Here is an 18605-nt window from a genome sequence, read left to right on the forward strand (position 1 = left end):
GAGTTTTCCCAGTCCCAGACCTATTCCCCTTCCCCTCCTTCGATTTTAGTGTATGGTTGGGGTCCCCCCATTTGAGGAGCGTATGTTGTCATTTTCGCTCTCGGGTTGCCTTGCGGGTGTGGTTTTATGTTGTTGTGTTGTATAAAACGAAACCGTATTGTGGGCTCAGAGTCATGTGGCCCACGTTGCTGATACCTCCTGCTTTAGCGTCTCTGTAACGCCAAGTGCCTTATTATATATATGTCATTTATTCCTGTCATTTTAGCGGCCGGCCGGAAGGTTGTAGGCCCGTACCTGTATATATTTGAGATTGCAATAAACGGTTTCAAAAAAAAAAAAAAAAATGTGGAGAAAGCTGTCTCTGAGAAAATCAAGAAGGGTTGGCCCAAGAAGTGTGGGGACCTTCCGTTTGAGTTACAACCATATTGGAATGTAAGAGAAGAGTTGTCCATTGTAGGCCTTAATGTATATAAAACTGATAAAATAATACCTCCTGAGAGCCTCAGAAAACGTATATGTGATTTGGCTCACGAAGGCCATTTGGGAAGGAACATTACAAAAAAGTAAGTTACTGCCAGGTTATTGGTTTCCAGGTATGGACACCCTTATTGAAGTTCTTGTCAAAGGGTGCCATGCGTGTGGAATCAGTGACAAAACAAAATGCACTAGGAGAGCACCGCTAGAACCAGTACAAGCTCCTATTAAAGCCTGGGAAAAACTAGGCTTAGACATCATTGGCCCCCTACAAGAGGTGTCAATTGTATCTTATGCGGACGATACACAGCTTATTGTGCTGCTATCACAGAACAAGGACCAAGCTGCGGCACATTTCTCTGATTGTCTAAAAGAGGTAGCCCACTGGATGTCCGATCACTGCCTCAAGCTAAACGGAAATAAAACTGAGGTGCAGATTGTTGGTAAGATGCCATCAATCTGGTCTACCGCGTGGTGGCCGGACTCTTTGGGCCAAATACCGACCCCCAAAATGGAAGTAAAAAATCTGGGGGTTTGGTTTGATTCCGAATTGACTTTTTAGATCCAAATCCGAAAGGTACCCGGGAAATGTTACTCTGCTATGAAAACTTTGCGGAAGGTCTTAGATCTCCTGCCTTCCAATGCCAGGAAAACCATTTTACACTCAGTAATAACCTCTCAACTGGACTATGGTAATGTACTATATCTAGGAACTACAAAGAGAGGTTTATCCAAATTACAGAGAGTACAGAATGCGGCGGCACGTCTAGTTCTCGGCCTGCCAAGAAGAACCAACACGAAACAGATCTTGACAGCTCTCCACTGGGTTCCAGTGGAAAAAAGAATCATGTTTAAGGCAATGTGCCACTGCCATCGCATCTTATTAAAGAAAGGCCCTAGATATCTGTTACCCCTAATTACTAGATACACACCAGGACGTAGCCTGAGATCACTAGACAAGGACCTGGTGAAGGTACCAAGAGTTGTCAGAGCGAGAATGGGGGAGCTGCATAATTTTGGAATAGTCTTCCGTTGGAGTTAAGAAGAGAGCCATGTGAAAGGAGATTTCGCAAGCTACTAAAAACCTGGCTATTTGTACAACCATAGCAGGGATAGACATGGTCAATGACCTTATATCGCAGCCTGGCCACCCCTTCCAGAGATTTCTCTAGCGCGGGGACACACCGTTGGTGTAACCAAGCCCTCTATAAATGTATCAATAGATAAATAGTAACTGGGTTGCAAGAAAGATTCATTCTTATATTAGTCAACTACTATTCCAAATGGATGACCCTTAAGTTTGTCAATAAAGTAGACACCAAAGCCTTTAAAAATATTTCTGTCAGACACATTTGCAAGCAAAGGTATGCCACACACTTTCATCACAGACAATGGGGTTCAGTTAGTTTCGGAGGAGATGAATGAGTTTCTCGTCAGCCTGGCCATAAAACACATCTCCACCCCTTTGTACTGTCCTCGTGCAAATGGGTTGGTAGAACGCTGCAATAGAATGATCAATGACGCTTTACAACTAGCGTTGGTTGCCCATAAACCCGTTGTCCAGTCTATTAAGGACATGGTATGGTCGTATGTCATAACTCCCAACAGTGTAACGGGTTATTCCCATTTTTGTCTCTTAAGAGGGCGTAAACCTGGGTCCAAACTTACGCCAAATTGGTTATTTGAGGACAAATCCTTTCTGTGTGATAAGGAAAAAACACAGGAAAGGATTCTGCGCCACCAAGAGAAATACAAACATGAGTATGATCACAGATGGGGAACCAAAACACGCGTATGGAGAGTAGGCCAACAGGTCATGGTCAAGAAACCTGATGCCAGCTCTAACAGGTACAATTCATTTTATGGTCCTGTAAGGATTAGTGATGTCAAAAGAAATGGGGTCACCATGGCAGATGGCAGAATGTGAAGCATGGACAGGCTAGTTCCATATTCTGTGCAAGCTACCAGCAGCAAGTCTAACAATGTCTCTAAGGAAATGTCTAACATGTCTGATAGTAAACGCAGTGACAGAATTGTTAGGTCTCCAAAGTGGCAGCTTTCATCATCCAAGTACATTATTGCTGTTTTTACTATAGGAAGGAAGATGTGTTATAATCTTTGCTAAAATCCTGCTTTTGCCCTTATCTCTTTCCTTCCCTCCTCACTTTTTCCCCTTCCTTGGCACGTTCCGTCTCCCCCCCCCCCCTTCCTTACCCACTATGGTTCTACCTCGAAATGCCACTTAGAGTGCATGATATAATGTTGAGGATTTCTACCTGAGGAGCCTGTGGGTTGACAGTTGGGGAACTGTATGGTAATAAATCCACTTACCTACAACTTATACTGTCTACCGGATTTATTTGCCACAGTAAGTTTTATGCAATATCAACGTTTTATGATGTTTAGAATCCATTTGTCTGATGTCACCTTCCTCCACTCCTGAAGGAAGTCTTTTAATATGCCTCCCACTGGTGTTGTGTGAGAGAGGTATTGATGGGGTGATAAGTCACTTACGTGCGAGAGCAGCACTCCCACGTGTGGCTGTTCTCTTCCTCGTACACATCTCCAAAAGGATTGGCATCCGTGCGTCTTATATTTCCAGTGTTGTGGGGTGCATTTGTTTTACTTGTACACTGAAACCAATGATGTGAGATGGCACTTCTTCCTGCCGCCTGTCAGACCAATCCAATACTGTTCCTCTGTGCAAGTTTCCTCTGAAATGCAGCGCTCCCATAGATTTAGCAGTTTCATTGTCCTTCTTGAGCTGCTGCATAGCTTCAGCGACCATGCTGCCAAACAGTTGTTCTCCATTAAATGGTGTATTTATGATCTTTGTTTGTATCTCTGGTTTGAAAACAGATACTCTTAACCAACATGATGTCTTTGTTGTTCCGACCATCATTTGGCGAAGCAAATTTGAAGCATGTATTGCTGATTTCTTGCCCTCTTCTGCCACAGTTGACTCTCTTTTCTTGTACTGAACTTGCAAGTGCTTCATTAGCTCTGCCATCTCTTCCCAGTGGTGGTACGCATTTCTATTTAGGAGAGCGTTAGCGTTGGCTATGCACCATTAAGTTGCCGCGCCTCTCTCAAATTTCTGCCCATCAAAATCAGTTTTCTTACTTTCCTTCTCTGGCGAAAGTTCAGGAGTTGTAGAAAAGTTGTTATTTTCCTGGCTACGGATGCAATGATGGAATCAGCTGGGACTGTTCCCAATATTTATAGAGGGTCTTTATGCGAAAATTCATACTTCTTTTCTGCCCTCGGTGTCACAGCTCTGCACGTTGTAGGCTCCTTGAATGCCTCTCTTCCTTGATCAAGGATACTGGGCAGCATTGGAAGCAACTGGTTGTTTGTTTGTTAAGACATCAAAGGTCAAAGGAGAAACTAGGATTGTTTTTTTCCTCCACAAGGTGTACTTAATATTTTTCCGCTGCTTTTTTGATGATTTTCCCATGCATTGCAATATCATCCAGAGACAAAGTCCTCAATGGATAAGTGTCAGCCCCCTTCTCAGGGGAATCTGTATCCAAATCCTACCAGAGTATTCAAGCGTTCCTCCAGATCCTCAGACTCCCGAAACACACCCGTGGACTCTGGGTCATCATCAACTAAGAAGAATTCCTATTCTTCTTCATCTTCTTGTGGCTCACGTGTCATGGGAGGGTCCAATTCGTTAACCTCCATCACAACGTTTTGGGGTTTCGATGTTTTCTGTTGGATTCTGAATTCCTGAAGGGTTGTGTCGAAATTCCTTTTCTTTTGAACGAAACTGCAATTTCTGCTTCAAGTCGCCTCTTCTTTCACTCAATTTCTGGTGAACACTCTTCGGGCTCAAACATCAGCGACGAATTTCTCTTCAATGTCGAGGTCACTTTCGACAATGTGTCGATCGTTGGTTTTTTTCGACACCTCCTGAGTTCTTTCTTCTTTCGACGTTGAAATGCCTTGACTTCGATCGTCTTTAGACGTTGTTGTCTTTTTGGGAGTTCAGACACCTCCGATGTCCCTGCAGAAGGATTTGAGGGGTTCTTTCAGTTTTTGACTGTCTACGACATTGAGGCAGCCCTCTGTGTTTTAGAGTCTGGTGTTCAAGACTCTGCCCCTGAATGTGTTTTCTGAATTACCTGGGCTCTTACTTCCTTGTGCTTATACCCTTCCCACTCAACGCCAATGGTTCTCATCTCGGCATCTGAGCCTTCCTCTTCAGCCCCTTTGGTGAAGTTATCCTCCTCATCACTTGACGAGCTCAGGTCTTTTAGCACTTGAGTGTGCTTTTGTCCCTGCATGGTATTGTGTGCCTGCCTCTGTTTGTCTCTTTCCTGCAGTGTTTTCAGCTTGAACCCCACACAGGCTTCGCAGTCGTACCGCCTATGGTCGAGCAGGAGACAGAGGTCTAACACCAGATGTTGATCCTTCTGCATGAATTTATGGTGACACTTCGTGCAAAATTGGAAACAAGTTTTCGTCATCAAGCTGTACAGGGAGCACCCTCTCCATGCATTCTTCAGACTGGTATCTGATTCTCCAGCTATTGAAAGTTACATTTTTCTACGATGAACATCATCCAACTTCTTATTTTTTGCAGAAAGGAGAACCTTTAGCTATGCTTCCAGACCCAACGGTGGAAAAAAAGAATCTGAAGATGGCGACCACAAGTAGAAGCTTCCAGGGAAGGCGAATGATATCTGAGGATGCCGGATAAGACAGCAAATGGTGGGACCGTATACAACACAAAAAGAGAAGCAGAACTACTACTATATTAGACAATTCCGGACCCATCCACTATTTGGAGGAATAATCTGCAGCATGTGAATCCAGAAAAGATTCATGCAGCAAAAACAATATTCTGGAAAAATGCTAAGCAACAGATCGTTAGGGTCAAGTCCCTGTCTGTGAATGGACAAGAGAGATCACAATAATATTACTGCTGGTCAAATACCATGTAGGAGCAGCAGACAAAGCAACTGCATCTGAGTTATTGAAGATTTATGTTTTTTACAAAGTAAAGAGGAGGCAAAACGAAGCGGTGAGTATTGCTTAAGAAAACTGTCCAAGTTGCATCGGTGACAGGTTATTTTTAAAGATTTTTTGTCAAGCTCTGTGATCCCCAACCATCTTTCTTTCATCGTATTTGAAACAAAGTAAGTATCACCTGCAGCAGTGGGTCAAGCCATGCTTTCAGTGAAACTCAGGCTCCATTTATGTGGGACATTTGCCATGCTCAAAGCCTATGGCTGAAAGGGCCTTTCAACTAAAGGAGAGGAGGCTTCCTGAAGGTATGTAGTGACTTAAGTCATTGGGATCTGGATTCTGACTTCCGTTATTATCTTCAGACATATTATCATCACCATAGAAAGGCAAAACTATTGTTTTTGCCAATGCTTGTTATTCCTTGGAATCTTTCTGGGAAACGAAATGAGCTGCATTATTTCTTTTTTAAGTGTTTTCAGCAACAGTTATTGGAATTATTTGAATCAGAGCAATGTTAGTTTAAAAAAATCACTTTTTCCCATTTGCCATAAAATGCCCAAATAGAGACAAAACAGAAAAATAAAGATACATACCTGGCTAAAAAGGTGTTCCAAACAATTGTGGAGCTGATCTTGTTTGTCGTGAGAAATGCGCACACTCATTGGGAGTTCGTCACCTGAATATAGAAAATGACACATTCAGAGTTGAATTATAGAGATACAATTGTAAGCATGCACGCCCTTCTACTTAGTGTATCACAAGATTGGTGGGTATAACTGTGACTTACAAGGATTTGTGTCTGATTGCACCCTTGATTTAAACAAGGTTACACTTTTTCAGGAATGGAAAAATCAGTCTGAAGATGTTTTCTGTATTTTGTTATTTAAAGTAGGGATAGAAAACTGTAATCTATGCTTCACTTGATAAATACTATGTTTGATGTTTTTGTAACTGTATCTAAACGTAACCTTAAAACCTAAGAATATTCATTTCAAGTTTCTGTTGAGAGTGAATTTCAGTCCGTGTTTTATAGTCATTACCCTAAGCACACTAGGATTCTAAGTCCATAATTATAATGGGAACATGACATCATCTTGTACAATGAGTGCTGCTGGAGGAAAGAGAAGTGTGTCTGAAGGTCACCCTTGCCACACTGGGGCTGCTGACTTAATTAAATGGCGCTGTCAGAACAAAGCTACAAATCTATGTCCAAAACAAGAGAAGCAGACTTAAGACTTAAGACTACTGTAAAACCTAACTAACTTTGTTAACTATGAACGTTGCTATGCCTGAAGACCATTAAATATGTGTGGTGTGTGTTTGTGTGTGTATGTATATATATATATATTCACTGAAAAAACCATAGGTTTCACACATGTTATAGTTAGCGGAAATTTTACTGATAAAAAACCAGTGAAATTGCCCCGTTATAGTTAGTGCTGGCAACTATAACTCACGCGACCGCAATCCTCTGCTGATGCTAATACTGTATTTAGACACTTATTTGCCCATGTCTTCTTCCATACATTTTTAGCTATACATATATTACAAATATTTTTTTTTCATAAAGACACATATGTCATCAGCAGAAGATTGCGGTCGCGTGAGTTATAGTTGCCAGCACTAACTATAACGGGGCAATTTCACTGGTTTTTTATCAGTAAAATTTCCGCTAACTATAACATGTGTGAAACCTATGGTTTTTTCAGTGAATTTGCAAGGTTTTTTAAATGCTAATTCCTAACTATAACGTGTGTGAAACCTATGGTTTTTTCAGTGAATTTGTACGGTTTTTTAAATGCTAAGTTACTTTACGCCATTCGAGGCGTGCGCGCCCACTTAACGCAGTTCGTTCCGTGCACGGTTTTTATCAACTTTAATAAGCCCTGTACATTTGGTGGCCTTCGGCCACCAAAAGCACAGGGGGTGGGGTCAATGTGGATAGTGTTTTTTTTATTTCGATTTTATAATTTCATGTTGCCAAAATTTAGTTTTTTTTACCTATTAATAAGCCCTGTACATTTGGTTTCCTACGGCCACCAAAAGCACAGGGGGTGGGGTAAGTGTGGATAGTGTTTTTTTTTTTTTTTTTTTTTTACCGTACGCTTACAGTAAGCGTACGGTAAGCGTACTCGGCGAAATTGCCGAAAAAAAAATAAAACCGCTTTTGCTCTTGGGGGATGTTTGGGGACTCCCTCAACATGACTATGTAGGAGGGAGTTGTCAAAACAGCCCCGTAACATGTTTTATATATATATTACCTACTGGCGGTCGCCAGTAGGTAGTTATAGTTAGGACCCCTTTTCCATAGGAAAACCTCAACATTCTATTTTGAATAACTTTGGCGCCGGTCGATGAATCCTCGCGAATTTCTCAAAATAGGTGGGGCGCTACGCTCCGCTCCTACCCTGAAAGTCTCGGGGGGATTCGTCAAGCGGGGGCTGAGATAAAAGGGGGGTCCCAAAACGCGTTTTTCCCATGCATTTTTCCATAGGACCTTTAGAACGAGCTACAGCCCGAACGGCTGAACAGAATTACTAGAAATTTGGCAGAGAGGTAGTCCCTAGGTCAAGGAAGGGCCTTTTGTAGGTTTGGTGTAAATCTGTTCAGTAGATTCTGAGAAAATAGCCTTTAAATCAATATATATATCTGAGCCCGCTTACGGTACGCTTACCGTACGCTTACCGTAAGCGTACGGTGGCGTGCGCGAGCGCGATTCTGATTGGCTCTTAGATCTTAGTAAACATTCGAATCGGCCGAAACCAGGAAGTGGCGGCCGCCATTTTGTCTCTCGCACTGAGTGTTGTTTATCAAACAAGATGGCCAAAAACATGTTACGGGGCTGTTTTGACAACTCCCTCCCACATAGTCATGTTGAGGGAGTCCCCAAACATCCCCCAAGAGCAAAAACGGTTTTATTTTTTTTTCGGCAATTTCGCCGAGTACGCTTACCGTACGCTTACCGTAAGCGTACGGTAAAAAAAAAAAAATAATAAAAACACTATCCACACTTACCCCACCCCCTGTGCTTTTGGTGGCCGTAGGCCACCAAATGTACAGGGCTTATTAATAGGTAAAAAAAACTAAATTTTGGCAACATGAAATTATAAAATCGAAATAAAAAAAACACTATCCACATTGACCCCACCCCCTGTGCTTTTGGTGGCCGAAGGCCACCAAATGTACAGGGCTTATTAAAGTTGATAAAAACCGTGCACGGAACGAACTGAGTTAAGTGGGCGCGCACGCCTCGAATGGCGTAAAGTAACTTAGCATTTAAAAAACCGTACAAATTCACTGAAAAAACCATAGGTTTCACACACGTTATAGTTAGGAATTAGCATTTAAAAAACCTTGCAAATTCACTGAAAAAACCATAGGTTTCACACATGTTATAGTTAGCGGAAATTTTACTGATAAAAAACCAGTGAAATTGCCCCGTTATAGTTAGTGCTGGCAACTATAACTCACGCGACCGCAATCTTCTGCTGATGACATATGTGTCTTTATGAAAAAAAAAAAATTGTAATATATGTATAGCTAAAAATGTATGGAAGAAGACATGGGCAAATAAGTGTCTAAATACAGTATTAGCATCAGCAGAGGATTGCGGTCGCGTGAGTTATAGTTGTGTGAAACCTATGGTTTTTTCAGTGAATTTGCAAGGTTTTTTAAATGCTAATTCCTAACTATAACGTGTGTGAAACCTATGGTTTTTTCAGTGAATATATATATATATATATGTGTGTGTGTGTGTGTGTGTGTATGTATGTATGTATGTATATATATCATTTGACAGAACACAATAATGCAAACAATTGTCACATCCTAGACATTAAAATGCAGTTCTTTATTGCAATGCCATGCTCTCAAGTCTTTCTATGGGTAGTTGGAAATGATCCAACCTTCAATTTATTGTTTAATGTCTTTCTTTTCACTCAGAAAGCAAAGTGGAAAATAGCTTTGCAAACAAATTCAATAAGCATTGAAATAAACAACGCTTATGAGATCAATGTTATTTGCAGCTCGTAAGCTATCTCTACAATAAGGATAAATAAAAAGCCTGCACACATAAGGGCATCGGCCACATTAAGCCTAAGTACATTCCAAGTCCAAACACCTGATTTTAAGCTGTACCTCCCACCGCCAGCTTCTTTGTTATCTGCTGAGACGCAATGCATTTCCCTGTCGCTACACACTCTTGCTAGTTCTTAAGCTGAAAGTCTAATGACCACTTCAATTACCGATCAATCCCACCCACATCTAACATTCCTCACGAAGATAATTAAGAAAGCACATCCTACACAACTATGAACCCAGTTTCAGATCACCCTGCAGCACAGAGATGGAAAGCATCCCAGGTGTGAATGACGCCGTGCACGTCACAGACACCTGTGGCCCGGACTCCTGATCTTGATAAATCTCTTAGTAGTAATTGCCTTGTAACACACATTGGATTGCAGGCAGAGTACGTAAATAGTCCTTAAACTACCTCTTTAACCAATTCTAGCTTGGGGAACCATTAGATTTTGTGACAGCCACTAAGCTATCCTCACCTCCAATCTTTAACATGTACACAGATGATTCCTCACAAGCAACACATGAAGATTCCTCTGAATTTCAGCAATACGGAACTCTATTTAGAATCTTTAAAATACATGTCAGCCACGTAATGCAAGCATGGGTATCAAATACATACCTCAGGCTGAACACAATGTCATCCACGTCACCAGTAGACACGCCACAATCCAGGTTTGACTCTCTGACATGACCATAAATGGATTAACTCCTCAACTTTCAATTAGAACAAAACCATTTACAGTCATCATTGATAGAAACCTCTCCTTCAAAACTCACATCCCTAAGAATGTTCACACTGTCTTGGCACAACTCCCTTTCCTGCGCATGATAAAACCCAACCTGGCCAAATTCTCAATTTAGAAAAAGATCAGTCCCACTTCTCTCCCACCTGAAAGGTAATAATCCCTTCCTGACCTCACTCCCTGCCTCCAATCTAACTATACTGAACAACATCCTTTATGAATATGTTTTATTCGTAAAACGAATAAAGTTGTATAACAACATCACGTCTATACTCTTGCAATGACAGGTACAGCCAGGCTACGTCATGTTGCCTGATGCATCACCTGCAAATCAGTACCATCTACTACTGCATCACCCTATCTAGCTGAGAAGCTACCACAACACAAGGAACAGCAGCACTACTGTGTGAAAAAAAATTACCACAAGGCAAACCTTCTTAATCTATGCCCCAAGGACCTGGAACAACATCTGTGGTACCATCAAGCTTGCCACCTCACTCCTGAAAGCAACTGAAACTGAACACTTCAAGGAGCACCTTTTATATGACTGATAAAGAACTACTAAGCTTCTCCAGCATGTCTGACTTATTAATGAATATAGTATTTACCTCTTCCCCAACGCTCACAATTTTGAATTCCCCTCCCTCGCTTGCACTGAATACTGATGAAAGTTCTACCTCATTATTTTATAGTGCTTGATTAATCTCAATGCAAGTTTATACTGTATCAAAACCAAAACTCAGAACCTGTAACACGGGGGAAGGTAGCAGCAAGCAGATATTAGACATACAAGTATAAATAGGCCAGGTAAATCTTGGCCACTGAATGTGGAACCCTTGCTACCAAACCAACCCCTAAACATACGCATTACAAATGAATAATAGAGCAGGAATCAATCTGAGAAGGTTTGAGGTTGGGAAGGGCATTTCATAACCTAGCATTAAAAAATAATTAACTAACAACCAATTACAGGGGCATACTTTTATTTATTGTATTTTATTTACTTATTGTATATTATGTTTACATACCTGAATCCATTTCATCGCTATGAAAGTATGAACTACACTGGCTGCTGCAGACACTAGTGAAGGAGGCTATAGAGTTCCTGTTGCTGTTGCAGTCACTGAAAAAGAAAACAGTGAACTGTAATCCAGCGGAAAAACACCGAAAGGAAATATATTATTGTCTTCCTTCCAACACTTAAATGCTGTATCATATTGCCCATTTGGCACTGATTCACGTGTAACAACAGCTCCAATATTATTGACTAGTTAAACTCCCACTCCCCTCCTTTTCAATTAATCGCTATATGTAAAATATGTACTGGCCAAAGAATTACTGTGAGCCCGACTGCCTTACACACTGACTACGCTTCCTTCTGCCATGCACCAAGATCATATTGTAAATGCAGTTGTTAAAGGGCCTCCTAAGCGTATCGTTCTCATTTAAGCCTGTCCCTTACCCATCCTCCTTCGAAAACGATTAAAGTGAATAAACAATTACAACTTACAACTGTGATACTAAGAAGCAACCATTAGCACCACAGATAATTTCCCCAAGGACCTTGACTCCATCCTAGAGACAGACCCAACACACAACCCTCTTATCAGCCTATGTGATTTCAATATAGACTTCAGCAATCATTGTCAAACTGATCTTACCACTCACTATCCAAAACACCTGCGCTTCCCACCCGTACCACAGCAATTAACATGATCTCCAATTCTGACACGTACCTACCCACCTGACTGCCCCCGTACCTCCATATTCCTGCAACATCAATACCCAGGGCTAGAGTGGAAACCAAAATCAGCCCTGGCAAGAATGTTCAAATAGCCCATCTGCCTCTTCTAGCTTCAAATCATTTTAACTACATGGCCTATCCCTTGCCATCCTAGAGCCACAACCTCCCCCCTTGAAATGTGGTGAAGACCCACATACTTAACTTGGAAAGAACGGGTCTGTAAAAGCCCACTACATCAAATCACCCAGACACTGTACATATGTATATAATATAAATAAAGATTGTTTAAATATAGTTGTATTATTGCTTATAATGGTTGTGGTCAGGGCTCACTATTGCATTGGCACTTTGTAAAGTGTGACTTCGAAGAGCATCTGTTCACAAGTAATTTGAGTGAATTATTTTCATGAGAAGCAAGACCCTGAAATGATATTCTAGGGAAACGACGATTTATTATGAAAAGTGAATGGGGCTGCATGGGTCTCCTCCGCATCCAGAGGTACAAAAGACTATGGCCCAGATAAACAATACCTTCACCCAAGATGCAGCCCCATGCACTCCAGGGCTCAGATGGTATGATTGTCCTTCACAATCCAAGCTCGCCTTTCATCATGAGGGGCAGTGGTAGGCACTTACGTGGTCTCCACAGCACTCAGGGTTGAAAAAGGCTACATTTGGTGGCCCCCTCCTATCACCTAGATCCATTACTACCACTCAGCAGGTTACGCCCAGCATCTAAATCGAAGTCATTCACCAGAAAATTCCAATGTGGAGCATGAGAAAGGATGAAAGAAACTAAGGTTTTTCTCCATAGAATGTGGGATATTTTTAACCACCAGCAGAGACAATGCACAGCGGAGAAATTACAGACCTTCTTAAGTGTTATTACCTTATAGAATAGGATGGTTCACCAGGAAAGAGTGGAGCGTAGGATCTCTACATTGCTGGTCAGGCACATATGTCAGACACACTTTACTAAGGCTGACATAGAATGCAACAGTTATTCAAAGTGAAGCAAATTTTATATATATTTGTTTATTTTGCTTTATTTGGAATTTATCTTTCAGCTACTTTCAGCAGTTTAAGAGCAGAGTTATTAGATTAAGCAGGTCAGCAAATATAATTACTACTTCACTTCTCAAGAGCCATATCCAAATTGGGTGTAAAACCCCACTCCATGACAACCTTAAGAAACTCAAATTCCCCACTCCTGAGATAGAAACATTTTCGTATAGATGTGAGGATAAAACATCCCCACCACCAGAGATTAATGTCAGGCAATCATCACATAAATGCCACTGCCAATTTCCCTGTTAAATGCAACACTAATGCCATTTCTCACAGCATGTCATGGAGAAGGAAGACACCAAAGAAAAGAATGAGATCTTCCTGCTATCCTTGTACGATACTCACACTCTGCCCCATGTGAGTAAAGGATTTTTAAGAATCCAGTCAAAACATGCATGTGTCCATTTAAGCGTCTTATGCTATCATATATCAAACATACTAATTTCACAGTCTAACACAGTTTGTGTGCTTTAGAAATAAATCTGCACACCGTGGGCATCCTCTGGGGCCTCATGGTTGTCCCATCCTGTACTTTCAAGAACACTGGTCTGCAGACTTCATAGTAAGAAACTTCCATTAGAAGAATACAGATGTGCCGGTGAAAACTAACACAGTTGGTGCCCAAATTTAAGTAAAAGAAAACTTTACACATAATTACACTTGCAGTCTCAACCCCTAATTGGGTGGAATAATGCTGAGCATGTGAATCTAGAAGAGATTTTATGCTGCACGACCAGACTTTATGCAAGCGTGACGTTTTACCAGCCTGGCTCCTTCAAGTAATTCGGATCACCTGTAGGAATCTCGGTTACTGATGGTGTCGTGTCCTGAGTCTTCCTGCTCATCTCCCGCTACATTGAAGCACACCTTCTTCCCGTTCTTCTCTCCCCTTTCACTGTCATTTTCTGCTGTTATCAATGACTCGGGTCTCCTGCGCTCTGGCCTGGGAGAGTATGTTATTGAAGAGAGAAGGCTGAAAAGTAACAAACACAACCAAAGTCAAAAATGGCTTTCCTAAAACTGGAGAAGAACAGAAAATAATAGTGATAATATTCGTCACGTTCTCCTCTAAGTGACACAGAACCTCATATATCAGGTCTTTAAAGATTTGGTTTCAACAATGTGCTTCATACAAGTGAAGGCTAAAAACTAATAAAATAAGATGTAAAAGACAAAATGTACTTTTATAATCTGTACATCACCTTTGGAAAGTACTCCCTAAATGAGTTCCTGCGATCAACATAGTAATCATCGATTGCAGTATACATTGTTTTAACTCTACCGAATGATGCATGTCGTCTGCTCCAAAGATCCATTTTAAAACACTGCAGTATTGATCCACAACACTTGTAACATTCACAAATGAATACTCTGTGAGCTGCATGAGCTATATCATTGTTGTGTTCTGTTGTGCTGGAGAATGATTTTCAATGGAAAAAGAAGTTTACAAGTCAAAGTTTTACACCTACAATTTTCATAAAATTACTGTTTTATTGAAGTTCATAAATTTGTCATGGATTGTAAATGAAAACCTACCAAAATAATACTAGCCATATTCTCCTGATTATACAACTAAACCTGATCACTTAAAATCAGCAACGATTTATTGTTTTAAAAAACTCAGTGAAAGAACAGAAACATCTATTGGTACCCTTACCAGCTTCCTCCCAATTCCAGTACAAAACAGAAACATGATCAGAAATTAAAATCCCATCAATCTGCAACCCAACACATTAAAGATTCTGAACATAATAAACACTAATGCTTGAACAAATCCATATAATGTTGAAAGAAAAGCCAATTATCTATTTCTTTGATGCAAAGAATCCCACATCACAGGTAAATCATTATATTTCCACAAAGTAGACACTTCTGTACACTGGCAGACTACAGCTGAGGCTTTAGTTCTATCTAGCTGAACACTAAGTGGAAGAATTTAATTCTGTTGTATGTTAGGTCTTTACAAATAAGTCAAAATAAATAGACCCTCCCCCACATCAAAATCCACTACCATAAATGCATATCTGCCCTCTTCATTTTTATCACATTTTTCATCACACACAAACAATTTTGACAAAAGTAATTACTGTCCTCCTTGACATTACCACAATGAATGAGTTTTCTGAATATGAGCTATATCAATTTGACTCTTACTGTGTTTCTCACGGCACATTCACATTTCATGAAAACATTCATATTGATCTCTTCAACTCCCGGTGTAGCATGTACGTCATTGAAAGTTTTCGCAACATCAACAATATAGAAAAACCGTAAATGTTGGTTCACAGAATTTACTAGAAGAGCCCCTCCTTACCCTTCAACCACGATAACACAGTAGGAGAAACATACACATCAGAAAAGTGATTTTTAGCGATATGTTGAAAAAAAAAAATTCTTTAGAGTATAACCACAATAAGGAAAATCCTCATAAACAGCATCACCATCAACATTTAAAAGGATCAGAGCCCTGGTGAACCTCATCCGACCCAACGGCAGATAAAACACTCCAACTATGGTATCGATGCCCATTCACATTGCCAACTAAGGGAGGAGTCACTATATCTTGTGACTCAAAAGATTTATTTGAACAAAAAAAAGTTGTACATGTCAGAGCCCAACACTAGATGGCAGGAGTATGCACAGCTTATGTATCTACAGCTACACATGACACAAACATAATTTTATCTCAATAGTTGTGACACATTCGAAGCATTGTCATTTTTATTGCCATTTATTTACTACATTTTAGTCACTAGTTTGACCTGAAAGTGCTATTACCTAACCCTTGGAAAGCTATGAATTGGTATTGTGTTGGTTGCCCTGCCTGGCTGGCTCACTCAGTTTACAGAGCAGCACATGCATTTCTGTGATACCATTCAATTTGCCATTTACTGTACACTTGTACTTAACTGATTATGCACATGACATTTAAATATTTGTGGCTATAATTGAACTGCCCTACCATTAATTGACACTGTACTGAGCTACCTCTGAACATTTAAAGGTATCCAAATTTCTCCTATAAGGAACACTGTTATGACTGGCCTATTTATAGAACACAGGATTTTGTTGAGCAAACTAGAGAGGTGCTTCTGTCAAGATGCTACTGGCTTGATGCAGCATGTTAAGCACATTAGGAGGAGATGGAAGAGATGTTGAGAGATCTGTCAAGCAAAGGATATGGGTCAAAGAGAAGGACTCAGAGGAACAGTGCTGGTGCTAGGAACATGTACATCAGAGAGTGGAGAGAATGGGCTAAATGTGTGGAAAGCATAAAACATACATAAACACAAAAATAGAAACACACGGGTAATATAAGCAAATACTTAAGATCATTAAAAAGAAACCTCAAACTACGCTTCCAATACCCAACACTCCTTACTCAAATGTATCTTGATTCAGAGTGCAGAGTATAGCCATGTGGAGCTTAGCCCCACAACCCACGTATGGAAAGCTACTAAATTAAAATGTACACCACCAGTCTGGTTTCAGTATCAGCCTCTCACTGTTTCCTTCCTCTCATATCCTAGTTTCTTTCTATCTACCATGTTTCCTTTAAAGCAACTAGGCAGTGAATCCCACACTCATCATCTGATACAGACCAACACAAGTGACGGCAAAGGGTGCCTGGGAACTCTATGCGAGGCTAATGCGTGCGCAGCTATGCACTTCAAAAAACACAGATTTCTCATTAACTGCAGTGAAAAAACAAATAAGCAAGAAACCAAGATGTTACGTATTTGCTGCATTTGTCACATAATCCATCACCTACTGCATAATCTGAAGTTAAAAAAAAACAGTTTCAAGCTCAAATGGATCAAAGGCTACGAAAAATGCTGTCACCAATGTTGCAGGAAGGTGGCAGGCAGAGCGGAACTCAATACCATGTAATTACTATCAACATAATTCAACGGCACACAATGCCACGTAATTCCACTACACAAATCCACACCACATAATTGCACAATTAATAATTCCAATCCAACCCAACCCACATAATTCCACTACACACAACAGACATACACTCCATAACACATGGATAAATACCATTACCATTTACAATGCCAATAGCTCTAACTTAAACAATGCAAGACCTATTGCATTTCCAATGCTAGTTTCTATTAACTAATACCCTTTTGCATATTAGAAAAATATTTCCAACTCACAAAATGGGTTTTGCAACCTACTCTGAATAGCAAAGTTGGAGGAGGTGGGAAAGTGGAATCCCTCACTCATTGCTTGTCGCAATGGTATATAATAGTAAGGCTCTGAGATCGTAATTGTGATCGTAAGCCACTGATCAGTTACCAGCACATCAAGGAGGTGGTAACTGATTCACGAACTGCAAAGCATTCTCTGGGACAGATTGCTCTTTGTGAATACAGTCGGAAACCCTGGTGGCGCAGCCAGTGTTCCAGAGCCCCTGCCTGCTCTCCCCAATGTCCTCTCAAACAGAAAAGGTTGTTCAGAAATATGGACTGCTGTTTCCCATTTGTGAACCCAAACAGAGGCCAATATCCATAAGCCTACTCATTACTCATTAGGAAAGTTGTGCTGCACCCACCGTGTGACTTGACATTTTGAGATGTGACCTATAAATACATAGGTTGCATCCGGAAACTAAAAATGTGTCGCAAAAAGTTGGTGCACAAGTTGGGACCACTTTACGTTAAATGTTTTAGTACATCTGGTCCTATTTCACTTGCAGTGTTTCAAGGATAAATGACACAGCTAATTATCAAACTTATAAACATCTCTTAAATATTCAGGGGAAGATTTACAATTCTCTTGCGACACTTTTTCACTGCCGTTGTGTCACATTTGTGACGCAGAGTCATCGTAAACAATGCGCCATGTTGTGACATATTCACAACGTGATGCATCTAGGGAAATGCGTCACCATGTAAAGCCCTGCGCTACATTATACCTGTGTCAGGTATAATGTATGCAGGGTGGGCGTTCCCACACAAGAAAGCCTCGTAAAAGTGACGCAGTTAAATCTACAAGATTTCACTGAGTCACTTTCGCGTCGCCACTGCGTCAAAACCTATGGAGTGACGCAGCACAATAAGTATAGGGTGCCTCTGAGCATTGCTGGAGTTGTGTAGCGTTTGCGACACGACTCCAGCAATGCGTTGCCTTTATGCCAATAGTTGCGTCACGCATCTATCAATCATTGCGCCATGGTGCGCCACATTGTAAATGCGACGCATCCATGGTAGCGCAAGGGTTTTTTTCCGTGACGCAAATTAACTGGTGCATCTCTGCTGATATGCAGAAATGCGTCAGTTCTTGTAAATCTGCCCCCAAGTCTTATAACAACAGACCCTCACCATCAAACATTGTTAGTATTTTTAGCACTTCTAATATAAAGCTCCTTGGCTTTCTCGAAGCCTTTGATTCCATCCTGTCATGAAAAACTGATTGGATAGCTTATGTCTTCTAAAGAACAGCGTGCATCTCCTTCAAACATTTCTCAACCTTTTTGTGATTTATGAATGTGTGACCCCATTCACTATTAA

General features: G+C 40.8%; 1 protein-coding gene across 1 annotated transcript in view; it reads right to left on the reverse strand.

Moving 5' to 3' along the window:
- The window catches only part of PREX2 (phosphatidylinositol-3,4,5-trisphosphate dependent Rac exchange factor 2), a 1250200-nt gene that overhangs the window by 451114 nt on the left and 780481 nt on the right, over positions 1-18605 (reverse strand). Inside the window, exons 27-29 of the mRNA XM_085605489.1 lie at positions 13877-14056; positions 11300-11394; positions 6042-6124 (exon numbers count right to left, since the gene is read on the reverse strand). Of these exons, the coding sequence (XP_085461615.1) occupies positions 6042-6124; positions 11300-11394; positions 13877-14056 (358 nt within the window). The remainder of the gene's footprint in view (positions 1-6041; positions 6125-11299; positions 11395-13876; positions 14057-18605) is intronic.

Source organism: Triturus cristatus, chromosome 5_1, assembly GCF_964204655.1.
Source record: "Triturus cristatus chromosome 5_1, aTriCri1.1, whole genome shotgun sequence".
NCBI classification, from domain to species: Eukaryota; Metazoa; Chordata; class Amphibia; order Caudata; family Salamandridae; genus Triturus; species Triturus cristatus.